The 24,517-nt window shown below is 21.5% G+C and overlaps 4 protein-coding genes across 4 annotated transcripts; all 4 read left to right on the forward strand.

Moving 5' to 3' along the window:
- Positions 1-577: 577 nt before the first annotated feature.
- LOC107068557 (odorant receptor 94a) lies at positions 578-3,367 on the forward strand. The gene is made up of 5 exons (XM_089178868.1): positions 578-942; positions 1,018-1,359; positions 1,452-1,656; positions 1,914-2,069; positions 2,153-3,367. Exons 1-5 carry the CDS (start codon positions 578-580, stop codon positions 2,207-2,209), a joined length of 1,125 nt encoding a protein of 374 aa, XP_089034994.1. The 3' UTR covers positions 2,210-3,367.
- On the forward strand, positions 3,364-4,863 carry LOC107068559 (uncharacterized). Its single transcript, XM_089178963.1, has 3 exons — positions 3,364-3,728; positions 4,083-4,446; positions 4,490-4,863. Exons 1-3 carry the CDS (start codon positions 3,364-3,366, stop codon positions 4,754-4,756), a joined length of 996 nt encoding a protein of 331 aa, XP_089035089.1. The 3' UTR covers positions 4,757-4,863.
- A 5-nt stretch (positions 4,864-4,868) lies between these two features.
- Positions 4,869-8,847, forward strand: LOC107068604 (odorant receptor Or1). The gene is made up of 6 exons (XM_089178869.1): positions 4,869-5,068; positions 5,178-6,468; positions 7,369-7,710; positions 8,161-8,365; positions 8,470-8,625; positions 8,715-8,847. Exons 2-6 carry the CDS (start codon positions 6,107-6,109, stop codon positions 8,763-8,765), a joined length of 1,116 nt encoding a protein of 371 aa, XP_089034995.1. The 5' UTR covers positions 4,869-5,068; positions 5,178-6,106; the 3' UTR covers positions 8,766-8,847.
- A 1,218-nt stretch (positions 8,848-10,065) lies between these two features.
- Positions 10,066-24,517, forward strand: Tm2 (tropomyosin 2). The gene is made up of 7 exons (XM_015325206.2): positions 10,066-10,225; positions 16,383-16,685; positions 17,850-17,983; positions 19,035-19,223; positions 19,995-20,070; positions 20,166-20,298; positions 23,890-24,517. The coding sequence occupies exons 2-7, from the start codon at positions 16,446-16,448 to the stop codon at positions 23,970-23,972; spliced, it is 855 nt and encodes a 284-aa protein (XP_015180692.1). The 5' UTR covers positions 10,066-10,225; positions 16,383-16,445; the 3' UTR covers positions 23,973-24,517.

Here is a 24,517-nt window from a genome sequence, read left to right on the forward strand (position 1 = left end):
AAAACTGTAATTTATGACAAATGAGTACCTTTGAAAAAGAAGTATTGATGGATATTATAAAAATTTCATTTGTCGCATTTTCTTATTCTTCCTGTAACTTTACTGTTTCTCTCTACTCGTAGAACTAAGGAATAATTAATAATCGATAATAATGGATGGAACATCGAAGAGTCGTCGTAGTTTTCTACGAGAAAAAAGAAAATGATTGAACATAATAAAATAGCATTTTAAAATAATCCCATTTCTTTTCATACTTGATATTATAATAATAGTATACTATGATTACATAGTATAGAATTACGTATTGTGTGTCACTAAAAAAGGGGGAGACTACAAAATGTCAATAAAGTGGATAACTATTACTTTATATATTTTCCTTCAGTGTATGTAATAAATCGAAACGTTATAGTTCGTTTAAAAAAAAAGAGAAAAAAAGAGAAAGATACAACTGTTTCATGTTATCGTTAAATAGTTGAAAAGTAAAATGATCCAAGGGCTCACAATCAAAGAAATCAAATACTAAATTGAATTATACTTTGAAATAGAAAAATTTCGATAAAATTAATCAAATTTCAAAATGACTATAATAGCATCTACGTTGATTGTTTTAAGTATTTGTGGATGCTGGAGACCACCATCCTGGTCAATATCATTTTCAAAACGTCTCGCATATAATTTGTATACAATATTTGTAGCTTTTTTGGTATCATCCTTATCATTGTCGCAAGGAATTGGTGTTATCCTAAACGAAGATGCTTCAAATGATTCTTCCGACGACATTTATGTATTTCTCGCTGAAGCCGTATCATGTTTTAAAATGTTAAGTCTTTTGATTAATCGTAATAACATTGTTAACTTAGTTAGTTCTTTAACACAAGAACCATACAAACCATTTAACGATGTGGAAACCAGAATTCAAACGAAATTCGACGAATTGTCTCGGTTTGTGTATTATTCATTATTAAATATTATTATTAATAGATATTATAGTAATGACAAATCATTTTTCTTTTTCAGATTCAACACTAATAGTTATGCATTTTTGATTTCATTATCTGTGAGCAACTTTTTATTTTCCTCATTGGTTTCAGACTTTAAAGAAAGACAATTAACATTTCGAGTATGGTTGCCATTTGATGCTTACATGACACCACTTGTATATTATTTAACATACGTTCATCAATTGTTATCGTTAACATTAGGAGCAATCATTCACGTTGCTCTAGATACTTTGATCTGCAATTTTTTGATAGACATTTGTTGTCAAATTAAATTATTGGAAAATCGTTTGACCAAAATTACGAACGAACGAAAACATATTTTAAAACTTTGCATTCGTCATCATGATTCTATATACAAGTAAATTCAATATAATAATTATTTTGTACAAAGTTTCACACGTAAACTAATAAAAAAGATTAAATGATTTGTGAATTCTTTTATTTTTAAAGGTATGCTGCAACAGTAAATAAAACGTTTAAATTTGCAATCTTCATACAATTTTTGGCAAGTACATTGACAGTCTGTTTTACATTGTTCCAATTAACAAAAGTGTCAACATTTTCATTGGAATTTATCAAAATAACAGTTTTTATATCTGGAATGTTAATACAAGTTTATCTTTACTGTTCCTACGGACATTTAGTCACTCTTAAGGTCTGCTAATTAAAATATAATAATCATTTCTATCATTATCAATCACATTATAATTATAATAAACATTAACATTTATATGCAATGATAAAAACATTAAAAATGAATAGAACAAGCTTGTATTAATCAAAAGTTTCTAATGATTTCATATTGTACACCATTTTATTCTTATAAACAAAAATCATCTCATAATTATAATTATTTATTGAAATAATGTTTATGTAAAAAAAAACATAAAATAATCTTGTTATTTTTGGTAGAGTCAAGAAATTGTAAATCAAATTTTTGATACAAATTTGGTTGGATTAAACGACGACATTAAGAAATGTCTTTTGATTATGATGAATCGTACTACAAGGCCAATTGTTTTTATTGTTATGAATCTTTTTCCCCTGAATCTTGAATCTTTCGTAAGCGTAAGTATTCTCATGATAAATTACACAATGTTATAATAATTCGAATTGTTTATAGTAATCTTCTAATTTTGTTTTTTTTTTAGATACTGAAGACTGCATACTCAGCTTACAATTTTTTGGCACAGACACAAGAAGACTAAAAATACAAAGAAAGAAAGAAATTGATTATGGTAATTAGTATTATTATAGTTAGACACTTATAATTATTTAATAATTATAACAAGAAAGAAAAACAAAAAGACAGACACATGAATAAAATACTTTATCTACAAGATTTTTATATACACACACACATATATATATATATAATTATAACCATGGAATTTCTCCTATTTTTATATATTAAGGTAACAAAAGTCCCAAGCCCTAAATAAAGGGCAGGGTTCGAGGATGAGGCTAGCAACCTACCCTCTGTATTAAATTAATTACTTCCACAACTAACTAAATAGTTTGTTTAGGTTTTTTAATTAGGATTAACTGGACGAAGTCCTAAGAAGAAGAAGAAAGTAACAAAACTATAATTTAAATAATTGCAATGGAAATATTGAAAAAACGTTTGATTTTGTAACTCACACGAACGAGATTTAAACAAAAATTCGATCATCTTGAGAATTGCAACTACCATTTACTGACTGTAAAATTAGAGATAAATAATTGAAATAAAACTGAGTATTATTGAAGAGATAATAGAAAATAAATAGAAATTTTCGTTATTGAAAACTGTAATTTATGACAAATGAGTACCTTTGAAAAAGAAGTATTGATGGATATTATAAAAATTTCATTTGTCGCATTTTCTTATTCTTCCTGTAACTTTACTGTTTCTCTCTACTCGTAGAACTAAGGAATAATTAATAATCGATAATAATGGATGGAACATCGAAGGAGTCGTCGTAGTTTTCTACGAGAAAAAAGAAAATGATTGAACATAATAAAATAGCATTTTAAAATAATCCCATTTCTTTTCATACTTGATATTATAATAATAGTATACTATGATTACATAGTATAGAATTACGTATTGTGTGTCACTAAAAAAGGGGGAGAATACAAAATGTCAATAAAATAGATAACTGTTTCTTTATGTATTTTCCTTCAGTATATGTATTAAATCAGAACGTTATAGTTCGTTTAAAAGAAACAAACAAACAAACAAAGGATACAATTGTTTCGTGTTATTGTTAAATAGTTGAAAAGTAAAATGATCCAAGGGTTCACAATCAAAGAAATCAAATACTAAATTAAATTATACTTTGAAATAGAAAAATTTCGATAAAATTAATCAAATTTCAAAATGATTATCCTAAAATCTACGTTGACTGTTTTAAGTTTTTGTGGATGCTGGCTACCACCATCCTGGTCAATTTCATTTTCCAAACGTCTCGTATATCATTTGTATACAATATTTGTTGCTTTAATAATATCAACCTTAGCTTTTTCACAAGCAATAGGAATTATCTTAAACGAAGATGTTTCTATTGATTCTTCCGACGACATTTATATATTTCTTGCTGAAGGAATATCTTGTTTTAAAATGTTAAGTCTTGTGATTAATCGTAATAATATTATTAACTTAATTAGTTCTTTGAAACAAGAACCATACAAACCATTTAACGATGTGGAAACTAGGATTCAAATCAAATTCGATAATTGGTCGAGGTTTGTAATACAAATTTTATTATTTTTTATATTATTTATTTATTCAATATTTTAATATATATAATTTAATTGTTATTAATTATATTATTACATTTTATGGGATTAAAAGGAGAAAAGTATTCTTAGGTTGATTGTTTGAAAAATTTTCGATTTAACATTGCAACAATTTTTCTTTCCAATTTGTTATCGTGGATGTTTGAAACTTTTCATAGAATAATTTTCTTATTATATAAAATAATATAATTAAGTTTAACATTGTATGAAAAAACATCGTGTTATTTTTATTTTTATTTTTATTTTATTTGATGGTTTAATATATTTAAATATTTCTTGATTTTGTTTGTTTGTTTTTAGATTGAACACACAGTGTTATTCGTTTTTACTCACGTTATCCGTCTCTTATTTCTTATCTACTTCATTATTGACTAATTTGAAAAATAAACAATTAACTTTTCGAGTATGGTTGCCGTTTGATAATAACATGAATAATTTAATATTTTATTTAATTAACGTGCATCAAGCAATAGCACTTATATTAGGTGCCATGCTTCACGTTGCTTTGGATTGTTTAATATTTGGTTTCCTTATACACGTTTGTTGTCAAATTCAAATTTTGGAAAATCGTTTGATGATGATCAGTAATGATAATAAATCTTTTTTAAGATTATGCATTCGTCATTACGACTGTATATGCAAGTTAGTTTATTATTATGATTTTAGAATAATTATTTTTATAAATGTGAATTGTGAAAAGTTTTGAGTTTAACACTGAAACAATATTTTTGATTAATATTATTTTTGTTAAAATAAATTACAGATTTGCCTATAACGTGAATAATATGTTCGAGTTGATGGTATTTATACAATTTTTTATTACAACATCGACAGTATGTTTTACGTTGTATCAATTAACGAAAGTATCACCAATGTCATTGGATTTTTTTAAAATAATACTTTACATGTGTTGCATATTAATGCAAATATATCTTTACTGTTGGTATGGAAATCTTGTTGCCACAAAGGTTTGATAAAATATTATTAATTGTTTATCAAATACTTACATAACTAATATCATATTTTCCTTATATATATATATATATTAACATAGAACAAAATTACATTTCACTAAAATGAAATAATAATAATAATAATAATAATAATAATAATAATAATTTATTTTGCAGAGTGAAGAAATTGCGAAGAAAATATTCGAAATAAATTGGACAACGTTAAACGAAGATATAAAAACATGTTTGTTGTTTATGACGAAACGTACGATGAAACCAATCGTTTTAGTTGTTATGAAGATTCTTCCCATCAATCTCGTTTCTTTCGTCAGTGTTAGTATAATAACAATATTTTTCTTTTTTTTTACTATAATACTTCATAAGAACTTCATAATCGATATTCCTCCATACTTTTTTTGAATCATTGTATTTGATTTTTCAGATACTTAAAACTTCGTACTCGGCATATAACTTCATGCAACAGACGGATGTACAATAAAATCAGGAAAAAAGAATAAACAACAAAATAATAAGGAAGAAATCATAAATGAAATATCATAGAAAGGGTAAAAAAGAAAGAAAAAAAAAAAAAAAGAAATACGAAAGGGAAGATAAAGATAAAACATACATCACTGTTGTGTTATCATCCTGCTGTTTATCTGCGTTGTATGCTTTGCACACGTGCATATGCATACCACTGTTTGTATAAATAATTCGTTCACGTTATTAATATTTAATAGTATTAGAAAATATAGGGAACAACGAAGAAAGGAAAGAAGAAAAAAAAGAAACAAGAAATAAAATATTATTTTACTTGCAATGAAAATAGTCTCGATTCATCCTATATTTCCTTGCTTTTTTCTTCTTCTTCTTCTTCTTCTTCTTTTTCTTTTTCTTTTTCTTTTTTTTTTTATTCTTTTTTCCTAAAAGATAGGAGGAAATATTATTTCTTGGTAATATACAACAATTTGTCTCCTATATCATTTGACAAATCATCGATAATGAAAATCACTGTGTTTTGAAAGAAAAATACCTGTAAGATAAATGATAGTTTTACTATCTAAGCTAACTATTAACTTAAAATGGGGGGGGGGGAAATGGGGGAATAAGAAATAATTCATCGAATATGATATCTTTTTTTTCTTCTTCTTCTTCTTTAGTATTGTTGTAACACTATAGTTTTAAGTGACAGTACAAACCTTAGTATGATCATGTGACAAAATTCTTGAAGATCTTGAAATGTGTATTTACAATTTTATTGACATTTCAAAATAATTTCTAATAACTTTCTTTATTATCTTATTCAAATATTGTTTTGTTTTTTTTTTTTTTTATTTTCTTTTTTTATTGTATTTAGAAGAATTTATAATAATGCGTATTTTAACATTGGCATTTAAAATTTTAATATTTTGTGGTATATGGAAACCAATAGCATGGGAAAAAAGTACAAGTAAAAATATCATTTACGGTATTTATACATTTCTCGTGATATTTTTTGTTTATTCATTTTTATGTTCACAAATGATTGACATGATGAACGTTGATAATATGAATGATTTTACCGAAAGTTCTCATATGTTATTGACGATGGTTATCGGTTTTTGTAAAGCAGTTAATGTATTGATGGCACGTGATAAAATTGTTAAATTGATTGACATATTAACCGATGGTACATGCATATCTTTAGATATGGAAGAATTCAAAATTCAAAAGCAATATGATAGAACTATTCAGTGAGTTTAATATATATCTGTTTTATTTTTTTATTTTATTTAAATATTAACTTATGTTCATATATATATATATATATATATATATATACACACAAATGTATATAATTAAAATATATTTAATAATTATAATAATCTTAAATGATAGTAATAATATAGTATGTTAATTTTAAATATATTATAAATTATATATTATAAAATAAATATAATAAAAATAAATAAAAATAATAATAATATATTTAAATATTATTATTATAATATATTTAATAATTATAATAGTTTTAAATATTAATATATTAAATATATTATATTGTATATAAATAATTTTAAATATATTATAAATTAAATATATATTATTATTAAAATATATTTAATAATTATATATATAATAGTTTTTAATATTAATATATTAAATATATTTTTGTATATAAATAATTTTAAATATATTATTAAATTAAATGTATATATATATAGTATATATGATATGTATACTATATGATATATATAGTATGTTAATTTTAAATATATTATAATTTAAATATAATCACATATATATATATATATAATAACAAAAAGGGTTAATATTATAATAATAATAATAATAATAATTATAATTATTATATATAAATTATAAAAAAAATATAAAATTAATATAATATAAAAATAATATAAAAAAAAAAAATATATAATTAAATATAATAATAATAATTATTATTATTATTATTATATTTTGTTATAATATTTTAATTAAATATAATAATTAACACAATTTAAAATAAAATTAGATAAAAATGATGAATCAATGAAAGGAAAAAAACACGAACCAAGTGAATGGTTAAATCGTTTTTATAAATATTTCTTCTTCTTCTTCTTAATATTTGTTTTGTTTTGTTATTGTTTCAGGACTAATACTCTTTATTATGCTATCATGATTGAAACATCAGTATTATCGAGCATATTAAATTCTTTATTAACCGATTTGCAATCAAAAACATTGCCATTCAGATCTTGGATACCTTATGATTATTGTTCATCAATAATCGTATTTTATTTCACTTATTTTTATCAAATGATATCTCTGACTGCTTGTTCATTATTTCACGTAGCAATAGATGGATTATTTTGTGGATTTTTATTACAAATTTGTTGTCAAATAGATATATTGAAGTATCGTTTGAAACATTTAAATGGTGACGGTTTCGATGATCTTCGTAATTGCATTCGACATCATTATCAAATTTATCAGTAAGTTGTTTTACATTTTGTTTATGTTTGTTTTTATTTATTTCGATTATTATAATTAAAAAAAAAAAACAAAAAAAACAAAAAACGAAAAAAACAAACAAATCGAAAGATATTAATTCTATGATAATTTTAATATTTTTCTTTTTTGATTCTTACAAATTTTGTAATAAGTTTTTTTTTAATTTTATTATTATATTTTTATTATTATTATTATTTTATTGTAATATTATATTTCTATAATTTCAGTTTATTTTATAATTATTTTTGTATTATTATTATTTTATTTTATTTTATTTTATTTTATTATTATATATTATTATTTGTTCATTATTTAAAATTAGAAAAAGCAACCTGTCTTCTCGTATTTTTTAATATAATAATAATAATAATAATAATAATAATTGTAACTTCTCTTCTTTCTCTTATTTTTCTTTTTCTTTTTGTTTTTAGAATCGCAAATAAAGTGAATGATACATTTGCTCTAACAATATTCGCTCAATTCTTCATCAGTTCAATAGTACTTTGTTTGAGTATGTTTGAACTACTTAAAAATGATCTACTAAGTATAGAATTTTTTGCACTGGTATTATATTTGTCAACGTTGTTGGTACAAATCTATATTTTCTGTTGGTATGGAAATCAAGTTAAATTGAAGGTTTGTTCATTCATTTAAAGTAATGCTAAACAAAAAAAAAAAAAAAGAAAAAAAATCAAACAAAATAAACAACAATCTAACATCGTTTTATTCTTCATTTTCAGAGTAGTCACGTTGCTATTGCATTTGCTGAATCTGATTGGACGTCATTTAATAATCATTCAAAGAAACTTATTTTAATAGTTATGCAACGTGCTGCTAAACCAATAGAATTTGTTAGCGCGTACTTTATTACCGTTAATTTGGATACATTTATGAACGTAAGTAGTATGATTCATATCTTAGATTTATTTTTAATCAATCATTTATTTTTCAACTTCAATCATATTTTTTTTAATAATTATTACAGTTATTAAAAACTTCATATTCGACTTACAATGTTCTACAAAAAACGCAATAAACCATAGGAAATAATTTGTTTTAATATTACAACTATTACTTACATGTGTGTATACATGAATATATATATATATATATATATATATATATATATATATATATATATATATAGGATTGGGGAAAAAGTTTCTTCGTATTTTCCTGATAAATTATTTTATTTAACTTATATTATAAATATAATATTATATATTATATAAAAATATATATAATATATAATATATAAAATATATATAATATGTTATATATAAAATATAATATATATAATATATATTATATTATATATTATATATTATAAATTAATTATATTATTATAAATATAATTATACATTTATAATAATATAGAAAATATTATAATAAACTCACTCTATTTCTTTTTCTATTTCTCTATCTATAATATATATATATAATATGTATTATTATACATATATAAATTATAAATATTAATAATAAATTAAAATAATATATATTGCTAGAGTATATACTTGCAATTGTATATATTATATAAGATTCACTCAAAAAAAAAAAAAAAAAAAAAAAAGATAACATTTTAATAGAAATTAATTTATTAAAACGTCATTTCATTTATAACAATTGCAAAATGTTAATGTAAATTGATCTTTATAATTATTCACAATGTCTCTTTTTATATCTTTTCTTTTTATAGTTACTAAAAATTACTTAACTAAAATTTACATTCAACTAAAACAGATACCAATGAAGTTGAATGAATAAGTTAAAGGATCATAAATTTGTCAAATAGGCTTTAACCACTACATTCAATTGATTATTTTAACGAAACAATATAAAGAACTTTGAGTAAAGTAAAAAAAAAAAGAAAGAAAAAAAGAAAAAAAGAAAAAAAAGAATAAGAAAAATAAAATGAAGAAACGAATAGAATTTTCAAATATTTATACGATCTTTGAAGAATCTTGAAATTTGGCCAATTTTATGCGATCATCTAGTAATAATGTCTCACTAACGTTATACAATGATCATGAAGAAGTATATCTAGTTAAATTGACAAAAAAAAATTACCTAATAATAATAATAATAATAATAATAATAAATTTAGCTTGAAAACGTAGAAGAATATTTTTGTTTGAATACAAAATCTTAATATCTAAAGTTAAAATAAAAATAATATCTAATAGTTGAAACTATAATACGATATAAATACTATTTGATATTCTTGTAGAAAAGGTGAGAGGAGATATAAGTATAATAATATGTGTTCATCGTGAACGTAGTTAGAAGAAGCAGAAAATAAACTTTTGGGGGCCCCACCCCCGTTGAAACTTAAGGTTTCTTGACGGGCCATTTTTGGGGCTCCCCCCCACCAATCAGAACCAACGTAGATATTCTCTACGTATCCTTCCTTCCGTTAGTAATTTTCGTTTAAGCTTGCTGCTTTCCCGATTCTCTCAGACGCTCAACTCGTGCCGTTCAGCTCGCTCGAGTTAGGTAAGTTTACTGTTAATAAGTTTGTCAACAATTTAACGAAGAACAAATGTCGTCATCTCGTTGAAGAAGATAATATTCATCTTATTCTCTTATTCTTCTACTTCTACTTCTACTTCCATTTCTTCTTCTTCTTCTTCTACTTCTACTTCTACTTCTACTTCTACTTCTTCGTTTTTCTTCTTCGTCAAAGTGTATTCCTTCTGTTATCTTACTTTTCATTACTTTTAAATATATATATCAATGACTTTTTGTTAGTTTTCATTATTTTGTACAAACGATGAATGTGAGTGTTGTTAAAAAAAAAAAAAAACAAAAAAATAAAGGAAAGGAAAGGATGTACCGTAAAAAAAAAATGGTATCTAATTTCATTACTATTATCAAACTATAATAGATAAAAGACAAATGATCAATCTCGTGAATTCGTGACGATGCCAACTGCACTATTTCTACTATAAGATAAAATATATATATATATATATATATATTTTATTTTTTTCAATATTAACAGATACATTAATATATAATATAATAAGAATGATTACTAAGTTTAAAGCTTGCAGGTGCTTTTGTGATTTATTTGATTTTCTTTTCGAAGAACATTTTGATGCTTTAACAAGAACGCTATTCTATTATACAGGATATGCTTGTAAGTAGAATTAACTAAGCTTGTTTTGCAAATATATATATACATCCTTTTTTTTTTTTTTTTTTTTTGTATGCTTCCTATACTAATTTTTATACAGAGAAAGAAAGATTTAACAATTTGATTATATAAAATATAAAAACAATAAAAATTAATAAAACAATAAATATGGGAATCTTAATGAATTGAATCTTGCAAATTGAATCTTGCAAAATGAATCTTACAAATTGAATTTTGTAAATTGAATCTTGCAAATTGAATCTTGCAAATTGAATCTTGCAAATTGAATCTTGCAAATTGAATCTTGCAAAATGAATCTTACAAATTGAATTTTGTAAATTGAATCTTGCAAATTGAATCTTGCAAATTGAATCTTGTAAATTAAATTTTGTAACTTGAATTTTGTTAATTGAATCTTGCAAATTGAATCTTACAAATTGAATCTTGCAAATTGAATCTTGCAAATTGAATCTTAATGAATGAATAAATGAATGAACGAACGAAAGGAGTAAAAAAAAAAAAAAAAAAAGAAAAGAAATGATTAAACTATTTGAAAGAATTATTATAAAAATGATAATAATAGTATATTTGAAAAATTGATCATCAAATTTTCGTGATTCACTTTATGCGACGAAAATAAATCGGTTGCTAACATTCGATGGTTCCGCTTGTATGCTATTTTCAACCTACCGATGGGAAACACATCTTTTTCTATCTTTCTTCCTTTCATTCATTCTTCAAATTATTATCCAGAGGAAAAATTAGATGTTAGAACAAATTTTGTAAAAGAATGTTATCCACACATTCTTTCTTGGCATGTTAAAACATTTAATCTATTTTATTCCTTTCATACGATTTTATCATTATTTTTGATAATTTTTGCATGAAATACTTCAAACACAAAATTCTTTTTCTTTTTTTTTTCATCATTATTATCATCTCACAGTATAATATTTGCTTTAGGAGGAGAAAAATTATGGATCTTTTACGTGAAATTCGTTTAACATCACTGCTGCCAATTATTGCTAAATTAAAAAAAAAATAATAATAGATAAATTCAGAAAGAAAAGAAAAAAAATACAAAATCAAAAAAAGCTAATGCTGCTGTACTAACGAACGAGAAATTATTTGCTTTTTGGACGTGTAACATAGAGTGAAAATAATGTCGTAAGTAGTATATCTAATATCTATAATTAACTATATATATATATATATATACTAAACACATAATATAAATATTATTATATAATATATAATAATATATATTAAAAATAATAGTATTTAGTATAATAGAGTATAATAAATTATACTATTATTACTTATAATTTATACTATATTATTACTTATAAAATAATAGTATAATAGTATATATAACGTATAATAAATAATATATAATATAAATATTATTATATAATATATAATAATATATATTAAAAATAATAGTATATAGTATAATAGAGTATAATAAATTATACTATTATTACTTATAAATTATACTATATTATTATTTATAAAATAATAGTATAATAGTATATATATATAAAATAACTATGTATATAGTAACTGTAAAAACTAATATATATAATAACTATTAAAATAATAGTATATATATATATATATATGTTATTAATTAGAAGATTTGCTTTAATTTAACAATTTGTGATTACATTTTATTATTTATTTATTTGTTTGTTTAAGTAATAATTTTTTACACGTATGCACATTATCCAATATTGAACATCTAACAATAATAATATTAATAATAATAATAATAATAATACTAATAATATTATTAATGATATAAATTATTGAATAAAATTTACAAAATACACACATAACACATATAACAAATGTACTACAACAAATGTAGAAAAAAAGGATGCTTAGAAAATGCACTCATGAAAAGATTTTCTAATTCCAGATTGTCTTAGGAATATATTTATAAATAAACGCGAATGTGGCAAAACGACGTCCGTGAGAATTTCGATGTTCTCGTTGAAATCTTATTCTATATTTTCTATCTCTCACTCTATTTCTATTTCTTTTTCTATTTCTCCATCTATCTATCTATCTATCTATCTATCTATCTATCTATCTATCTTTTTCTTTATTTCGTGTTAAAAATGTTTTTAAGAATGATTAAAAATGACACACGTAACATGAATTTCGCAAGTGTCATTTTGACGTATTAGATCCAGGTGTATGTATATGTGTGCTCATTTAAATATATTTTCAAAATGATTATATTTAATACATTTCTAATATTAATATGATTATTAATAAGAGAAGAATATTTTATAAGTAATAAGAAGACTGCATTTTATTTTATTTTATTTTTTTTTCTAATATTAACACATCGTATTATTTATCATTTTTTTCTTTATAAATCATTAATAATGTTCATTTTATTTTTTCATAATAAATTAATGTATAATTTATTTCAATTATTGTACAGCAAAATTTCATAACTTTTTTATTTTTTTTATATTTTTTTAATGATCTATATAATAATCGTTTGTATTTTTTGATCACTCTTTGATCGTCTTTACACATTCGTTTGTGACAACAATTTGTTACAAGTGTTTATTTACATTATTACGTAATTTACATTGATTTTTATTTAAAAATATTAATTTATATTGTCTGTTAATACATAGGATTATTAGAATTATAAAAGATATTAATAATAATAATAATTGTTTTAAGTATAACCTTTATACGATATTTCTGATTATCCAAATTACAGATAAAATATAGATTATTATAATTAATATAATAAATATAGATAAATTAAAAAACAAACAAATAATAAGATAATAGAATAATAGGTGAACACAAATATTCGCATAAAAAAAACCAAGCGACAAAAAAAAAATAAAAAAAAATAAAAAATAGAACAACAAATGAAAATTCGTAAAAGATTTATTTTAAATGTTACACCACTACAACTTTGTTATTATTAATAAATTAAAAAAAAAAAAACTATAATATAAATAATATAATTTAATCTATATTAATTATAAATTACAATTATGTTAGTATTAATAAACTAAAAAAAGAAAACCAAGCTACAAAAAAAAAATAAAATAAAACAATAAATCAAAATTCGTAAAAAACATTCATTTTAAATGTTACACCACCACAACTTTGTTATTATTAATAAATTAAAAAAAAAAAACTATAATATAAATAATATAATTTAATCTATATTAATTATAAATTACAATTATGTTAGTATTAATAAACTAAAAAAAGAAAACCAAGCTACAAAAAAAAAAAAAATAAAACAATAAATCAAAATTCGTAAAAAACATTCATTTTAAATGTTACACCACAATTTTGTTATTATTAATAATTAGAAAAAAAAAAGAAACTCTCTCTATATGATTATAAATAATATAATTTAATCTATATATATATTAATTATAAATTAAAATATATAATTTGAAACAAGAAAAAAAAAAACTAGAAAATAAATAATACACGATTAAATTTGTTTTAATTGTAAATTAAAATAATTGAAAAAAAACAAAAACAAAAAAAACAAAAAAAACACACGTAAAAATAATAGAAATGCAGATGAACCAGATACAACAGAATTATTATCCACATTTTTAATTATTCAAATTAAAATTAACCAAAATAATTCGATCAATAATATTACGGGGAAGGAATGGTGGGTTGGTAGAAGGGGGAAAAAACAAAAAACAAAAAACAAAACAAAAATCATTTATTCACAAAAGAAATGATATTATATCTATCAGCCCCCAAAATGTAAATCCAACGATATTCGCAGGATTCTTGTTAAAAGCTTGGTATAAAATGCTATTAATAAGCGTCAGTTAGATCGAATGTCGGTCGTCTGTGGGCAGCCAAGTAAAGCTCGTTCTTCTGGCTTCTTACATTATGCTAGTTTTGCTTGCTTGCTGCTTGCTTGCTCTCTTGCTTTCTTGCTTTCTTGCTTTCTTGCTTGCTTGCTTGCTTGCCTTCTTCTTTCTCGTCGTGCCATCGACGTCGTTTCACTTATATTTATAGAATCCGGCTGTAGATGCTATTTCCGTGGACACCCTGATGTGCTATTTTCCGTGCACGTTAGGCGTACACACATACACACACACACACAATCATATGCATATAATATATATATATATATATATATATATATATATATATATATATATTTTTATTAATATTAATTATACAATATATATTATATAATTATTATAATATATTATAATTATTATAATTATATTATATATAATATTTATAATATTATATAATATATATTATAATTAATTTTATTAATTATTAAATTATAATTTATTTTATTAATATATATACACATTAATAATTATATTAATTATAATATAATTAATATTTATTTATTGTATTATAATATTAATTAAATAAATTATAATATATATATATATATATATATATATATATATATATATATATATATATATATATTATATAATTATATTATATAATTATATAATTATTATAATATTATTATATAATTATATAATATTATAATATATTATAATATATAATTATAATTATACAATATATATATATATATATATATATTATAATTAATTTTATTAATTATTAAATTATAATTTATTTTATTAATATATATATACACATTAATAATTATATTAATTAAATAAGTTATAATTATATGTATATATAGTTAATGTGTATATTAAATTACACATCTTACAATATATTGGATTGTTCGAAAAGTATAATTTCGTTTTTCATTTATAAAAATGAAGACACAATTTTTGTTTCGAGGCTTAAAAATCTACGCCTTTCAAGTAGTCATAAATAATTGAATTTGATAAATTTAACCTGTAATCTCTCGATCTCATATATTGCTATTTGCCAATTTGCATCAACTAAATGTCATTATTATTGTGTCAGTAAATAAAACGAAATTACTTTCTGAAACAACCTAATACAATGGATTTACTTTTGAAAGTTTTTGGAGAAAGGAAGGAAAGAAATGAACAAAACAAAATGTTAACATTTGTTTTTCAATTTAAAAATTTGGATAATTTTGCAATTATTTAATTGACAATTAAGTAATTGTGAATTTTTCAAAGAAAATGATTGGTGAAATCGGCAATTACTTAATTGTCAATCTAATATTAATTAATTTTTATTAAAATTATTATTACAGTATATTTTGTTGAGTAATTTGTTTATATAACTTGACAATTATTTATTATTAATATCATATAAATAATTTGTTAATATGTCACATTTATCTACTTTTACGTAAGAATATTACATACAACTACTATTACACTATATTTCCATTGAATAAATTATTTGTTGATTAGTTTTATTTGTATTTAATTAAAAATATTACAAATTATTTAAAAAAAAAAAAAACCATAATCTCATTCATACATTTTAAATATACATTCCTAATTGTCATAGAAAATAAAATAATAAACTTATATTACAAAATTTTTTTTTTTTTTTATCTTTTTACATTGACAGAAGATTCGATCGTTTCGTGAGAAAAATTATCGGAAGTAGAGGAAAGAAAAAAAGGTCGCAATCATGGACGCGATCAAGAAGAAGATGCAAGCTATGAAGCTTGAAAAGGACAATGCTATGGACAAGGCTGATACCTGTGAAGGTCAAGCTAAAGAAGCTAATTTGCGTGCAGACAAGGTCCTCGAGGAGGTTGCAGATCTTACGAAAAAACTCGCCCAAGTTGAGAGTGATTTACAAATGAACAAACAAAATCTCGAACAGGCTAACAAGGATCTCGAGGAACGTGAAAAATCACTTACCAATGTAAGTTATATAACATATGACATATATATATATATATATATATATATATATATATATATATATATATATATATATATATATATATTATATTTATGATATTTATTAATTTGTCAATGAACAAATATTAAAATGTTATATGCATATATTAGTATAAATCAAAAGTTTGTACGTTTATTGTATTATAAGTTATATTTTAAATTGCATAATGATAGAAATGAAATGCAATAATTATTAAATTATTATATATTAAATAATATATTATATTAATTATATATATATATATATAAAATTATTTTATAAATTATTTTATATATTATTTTATATATTATTTTATATTATATTATTTTATTACTATTTTATATTATATAACTATATTTTATATTATTAATTATATTATTATAATATAATTATTGTAGTAGTAATATAATTTATATAATTTAATTTTTATTATATTAACTATTAAATTAATATTTTATATATTATATATTTATATATATAATATATATAAAATTATTATTAAATATAATTAGTAATACTAAATATTATTATATATATATATATATATATATATATATATATATATATATATATATATATATATTTAGTATTATTAATTATATTATATATATATATATTAATATTTAGTATTACTAATTATATTTAATAATAATTTTATATATATTATATATTAATATTAATAATTATTATATATTCATTATTAAATTAATATAATTTATAATTAATTGATAAAAACATAATGATGAATTATATTATAAATGTATAAATTAGAAATATCAATTTCGAAACATACGAATTTTTTGATTCAACCACTGATATTAAATATTTATAATAAAAAAAAAAGAATTATAAGTAAAAAAAGATTTTCTATTTATCTATCTATCTATCTATATACATATATATATATAGATAGATAGATCTTTGAAAGATCAAGTTTGATCGATCAACAAATCGAATTTCGAACAATTCATGTCCTTGATCTAATTCATTTTGGATTCGATCCAACCGATATCTTTACACTAAACGTAAACAAAACAGTAGTTGTAGTTTTAGTTTAAAAAAAGCATCGAGTTAAAACTATTTTTTTTTCCTTTTTTTGTTTTTTTTTCTATGTCATGGTTTACTACATACTATTGCATTGTTCAGGCCGAGTCCGAGGTCGCTGCTCTTAATAGAAAAGTCCAATTGATTGAAGAGGATTTAGAACGATCTGAAGAACGTCTAAACACTGCAACTGCCAAACTTGCTGAGGCATCTCAAGCTGCTGATGAATCTAGCCGGTATTATGATGTTATTTATCATTTTTATTTTACATATTTATATTAATCATTTAATTATTATTTCATTTCATTTCATTTCATTTCATTTTATTTTATTTTATTTTATTTTATTTTATTTTATTTTATTTTAGTTTATTTTATTAAATTAAATTAAATTAAATTTTATTTTATTTTATTTTACTTTATTTTATTCTATTTTACTTTATTTTATTTTATTCTATTTTATTCTATTTTACTTTATTTTATTTTATTCTATTTTATTCTATTTTATTTTATTTTACTTTATTTTATTTTATTCTATTTTATTTTATTCTATTTTACTTTGTTTTATTTTATTCTATTTTACTTTATTTTATTTTATTCTATTTTATTTTATTTTATTTTATTTTATATTATTTTATTTTTGTATTTGTATTCATTTGATAATATATTAATTTAGAACATTTTAAATTAGAATTTATATATATATATATATATATATATAAAAATATTATAGAGAGAGAATATATAAATTAGAATAATTAGAACAATTTTATAATCAATTGATTGACACCTTGTGTTTTCACATTACTTGGATTAATTTAATATTTCATAAATATATTTAATAAAATATTAAATATTAAACGCGATTAATATTAAAAAATATAATACATTTCAATATATTATATTTTTTTAATATATAATTACATATTTATTCTAATATATTTGATCCAATACACGTATAAAAATTTAATCAAAACCACATATGAAATCACAAAATTTCTTTTAAATTTGTCTACGTCAAAACTATCAAAGAAAATTAATTTAAATTTAATTGAACAATACTGTAATATATCTATAAGTTTATTATAACTAATAGATAATATATTATATAATGGAATTTATTATATTCAATCACGTGAAAATATTTGCTCGAGTAAAATTGAGTGAGAGAGGAATATGGGTGAGGGGGGTCACTAAATGAAAATGTATATATGTATATAATAAACGTATGATAATATTAATTATATAATTTATCATTTATTATTTATGATTATACAATTTGTTACAGTATGTGCAAAGTATTGGAGAACCGTTCCCAACAGGATGAGGAAAGGATGGATCAGCTGACGAATCAACTTAAAGAAGCTCGTCTATTAGCTGAGGATGCTGATGGAAAATCAGATGAAGTATCACGCAAGTTGGCCTTCGTTGAAGACGAGTTAGAAGTTGCTGAAGATCGTGTCAAATCTGGCGAAGCGTAAGCTCACATTTATATTTATTATTTTAATGTTATTATTTAACACTGAACTATCAACAAATTAGACTCATTTCATTTTATTTCATGATGCAAAGTAAAAAATAAAAACATGTGTGCATATCACACAAGTTAGAAGTGAAACCTTCAAATAAATAAGTTTCGAGGATAATTTATTATACAATATTACTATAATATTATTTGTACTTTTAATTTGTAATTATTTATTTAATTATTAATTTAATTATAAAAATGCGCGCCTGTTCTTATGCAACCCACCAGACACACTTTGAAATTGTTGCTTGCGAGCGCCATCTACTGGGACGGAATTTTTTTGCAATCAAAACTGTTTATACACGTATGTATGACGGGTTGCTTATCTTTCGGGGCAGAAAAAAATTTCGTCCCAACAGGTGGCGCTCGCAAGCAAGCAACATTTTCAAAGTGTTTTTGAAGGGTTGCATTCATACAGGCGCACATTTTTATAATAATCACAAAGAAAACACTTTAAAAAATATTTGCAAATCAAATGATACAAAACTAAACTTTCATATTGTAATCAATTTATGGATATTTTTACAATAATATTTAGTATTTTATATAAAATAAAAATAAAAAATCATGTGTACAACAGATCACACGTGTTAAAATCACTTCCTATTCTAAAGAAGTTTTCACTTCAATAATGTGTTTTAGAATATTAATTTTTATTTTTTTTTATCTTTGATGATAAAAATACAAATTTTACTTTCAACATTTGTGAAAATATTACAGAAAGATCATGGAATTGGAAGAAGAATTGAAAGTAGTCGGAAACAGTTTGAAATCATTGGAGGTATCTGAAGAAAAGGTAAATTGTTTCAAATCAATCAACCAATCAACCAACCCACCCAAATCCTTAACAAAACTTTGAATTATATTTTTTTTTATTGTCATTTCAATTAGGCTAATCAACGAGTCGAAGAATTCAAACGCCAATTGAAAACGTTGACTGTTAAACTAAAGGAAGCTGAAGCACGAGCAGAATTTGCTGAGAAGACGGTTAAGAAACTCCAGAAGGAAGTTGACAGGCTTGAGGGTAAGTTAAACGTACTCGGTATTATTATTATTATTATTATGATTATTATTATTATTTATAATAAACAATTTATTTTTTTTTTTTTTGAGCAAGGAAGGTTGGGGGGGAGGGAGGGAGGGAGGGAGGGGAGAGGATTGGAAGAAGAAGAAGGGATTTTTCTCATTGCGTTTTTTTTTCTCATACGTGTGAAAAAGAAAAACGTTTTTGGCAACGTTTTAGAAATTTGTCGAGATACTCGTTACTTTAACATTTTCATTCTTCTTTCCTCATCCCCCCGTCCCCCTTAGGAGAGTTAATGTGACATAATTTGGCAAATTGACAATACAACTGTGTGCTTGAAGAATTAACAAATAAATAAAATGAAATTAAAGTATGTCTCGTTGTTGACTTGTTGCCAAATAATGTATAACATATTTGTAATTTACAATTATAATTCGTAATATTAATTATTATATTATCTAAATGTAACTTTTATTAATTCTTTTTTTTTTTAATTTTTTTTTGTTAGTATAGAAAAATTATGTTACGTTAATATAATTATAAATTAATTTCGGATTATTTTACATATATATATATATATATATATATATATATATATATATATATATATCTAGTAATATAAATAATTATAATTTATAGTTAAAAAATATTATATAATTATATATAAATTATAATTATATATTAAATTATGAAAATTAAATATAAATTAATGTGAGATTATTTAACTATAAAAAAAAAAACAAACAAAAACACAATTATTTATAGTAGTAGTAGTAGTATTAATTATTATATTATCAAATGATCACTTTCATTTATTTTCTCTTTTTTATTTTATTATAGAAAAATTTCTTTACGTTGCCAATATAAATTAACGTTGAATTATTTTATTATAAAGATAAATAGTTAATAATTATTATGTTACAAATAATTTTAATTATTTTCCACTTTTCAGCATTGCTTTGTGACATTGTTCTGACAAATAATATTTTTCATAATACGAACGCTTTCTTTTCATATAATAATACGATTTATAAAATAATAATAATAATAATAATAATAATCCTCAAATTGATTGACTATACTTAATTAAAAAAAAAAAAGAAAACGTAACCAAAAACAGTGAAACAATAAATAATGAAAAATAAATAATGCTTAATATATTTGTTTACTTTTTAACAGGATAATTAATAAGGAAGAAAGTATAAAAAAAAGAAATCATTTTAAACAAAATATTGTCATAGGTGCATCTTTGAATATGCAAATTGATTTGTTTCATTGCAGACGTTTTATATCACGAGAAGGACAAACGCAAAACTGTTTGCGAAGAATTGGACAAGACGTTCGCTGAGCTTTCTGGCTACTAAAAAAAAAACAAAAAAACAAAAAAAAAAGAAAGAAAAAAAAATACCCAAAATATCCTCCTCACACTTTTATCTATCTAAATTTTTAATACTCATTACTAATTTCCCCCCCCCCCTTTATACTTTGCTCTCAATGTACTTCTTCTTTTTTCTTTGTTTTTTTTCTTCAATTATATTTTTGCAATATTTGTTGCTTTTTTTTTTCTTTCTCTACATTTTATTTTATTCTATTCTATTCTTTGTTTTTTTACTATTCTAAAATTATAGACAGGATTTGTATTTTGATTTTGTTGAAAATAATTGTCAACGATTCAAAATCCATTTGCTTTGCAACGATTATGCAACAAACAAAAAATATATACGTGTCCTTTCTCGTTATTTTTTTATTTTTTTTTAATTTTTCTCTTTACAAAGGGTGAATTATTTTTCTCTAATCGTTTTTGTCCGATTTTGGATTGTTTTGCTTGGATTTTATGCGCTTTTATAATCCAATTGGATGAAAAAACAAAAAAACAAAAAAAAAAACCAAAAAAAAAACAAACAAAAAAAAAGTAACTCGTCCATTTTATTTTAATTTTGTTTTTCTTTTCCTTTTTTGTCTTTGACTTTGTCTTTGATTCCTTTCTTTTTAATTTACTATAAGCATATATATTAAAATATTTTAATTAATACGCGCTCTCACGCATAAAAATACATACACAAAATTGACAGCTTGATAAAACAAATAAAATAAAATTAAAAAAATAATACAAAAAAATAATAAAAAGCTTAACAACTTTACCTGTGGGTGGATCATCGTACTTCAGGTACTTTTACCACCAGCTCTATTGCTAGGTTATGTTTAATAATTTCTATGTTTGTTTTTTTGTAAATGTTTTTATTGTTCTTATTCTTATGTATCACTAATATAATTTTAATTTGATTTTTATACGGAATAAATATATATATATATTATACATATATAATATGTATTACAATATATATACAATATATATACATACATTATAATATATATATATATACAACATATATACATAAATACAATATATAATACAATATATATATATATATATATATTTATTTATTTATTTATTTATTTATTTATTATATTATATTAAAAAAATAAATATGTATTTATATAATAAATATTATATATATAAATTTATATTCTATAAATATATAAATATATTATATATATATATATATATATATATATATATATATATATATATATATAAATAAATAAAAAATAATATATAAATATATTATATATATATAAAATTATAAAAAAAAATTATATATTATATAATATATTTAATATTATATATAAATATATATTTATATAATATAAAATATAATAAATATAATATATATTTTATATATACCATTTATAATTATTATATATTTTATATTATATATAGTATACATATATATTATTTATTATATTATATATAATATATATATTTATACCGTATATAGGTAAAAATGCATGCTAAATAAAATAAAATAATATAATAATATTCTTTCTAATCCTAATAATAACTATAAATACTAATACCAATTAAATCTCATTCAATCCATGCTTTAGCGCAAGCTCAACTTTGTTTTCTTTTTACCATACGTATATATATATACTTGTATATTTTTTATCAACAATTTATTTATCTTCGCAAACGAGAACAAGAAAGAAAGGAAGGAACGAACCATTTTTCTATATTTTTTACGAACAACGACTTACTCTTGTAGCAGTAGATAATTAGATAATTAATTATACATTTATTTAGATATAAAATAAAAAATATCTGTATCTAAAAATGATACAAAAACAATTCTAACAGATTTGGGTAAAATTAAAAAAAAAAAAATAGAAAAAAAAAGAAATATCAAACAAATCAAAATGTTTCATGCGAATTTAACGAAAGAAAAGAAAAGAAAAGAAAAGAAGAAAAAAACCCAAGAACAAGTTTTTTTTCATTAATCATTGATTATTATTTATATTAAATTAATTAATTTATCATTATTTTATCCAAGTCTGATGAAAAATGTAGATAAATAATATTTTATCGTATTTAAAAATATCGTATTGTAGTTTACTACACGTCACGCGATCATGGGATATTTTGTTAGAATTATTTTGTATTTGTTTTTTTTTCTTTTTTTTTCGATACAACAAATTTTCTAATACTAATTTATAATTATATTCATTCATTTATTTATTTATTATTTTCAGATGAACTTGGTATCAACAAGGACAGATACAAATCACTCGCCGACGAAATGGACTCTACGTTTGCCGAATTGGCAGGATATTAGAAAGATTTTCATCTCTTTATAATTATTATTCTATTTCTGCTAATTCTTTCTCGATTCTATCCTCTAATTCCTTTCCCCCTCTCTCTCTCTCTCTCTTTCTCACACACTATCTCTCTCTCTCTCTCTCTGTCACTATCTCTCTCTTTTTTTCTCTCTTTCTCTATCTCTCTCTCTCTCTCTCTCTCATTATGTCTCACTCATTCGTTCAGCTCACTACCCCTCTAACTCGTCTTTTGAAAAATCAATCGAATTTTTCTCACGAAAAAAAAAACACACACACACACAATTACAAAAAAGAAATTTAAATTAAAAAAAAAGGGCTGAAAAAATCTCATCGCGATTGAGCTTAAAGGGTCAAATATTAACGATCATCATAGCGTCTATATTAATTTCTTGACGTTATCGTGTCTCTCACACGGACGGCTAATTAAATTTTATTCTGTTATAATAAAAAAAAAAAAAAAAAGCAAGCAATTATTAAGAAAGAGTATCATGTAATAAACAAACTGTAATACGATCAATGTCAATAAACTACCGTAATAAGA

This window comes from Polistes dominula, unplaced genomic scaffold, assembly GCF_049000335.1.
Source record: "Polistes dominula isolate Pdom_NZ unplaced genomic scaffold, Pdom_raw_medaka contig_18, whole genome shotgun sequence".
NCBI classification, from domain to species: Eukaryota; Metazoa; Arthropoda; class Insecta; order Hymenoptera; family Vespidae; genus Polistes; species Polistes dominula.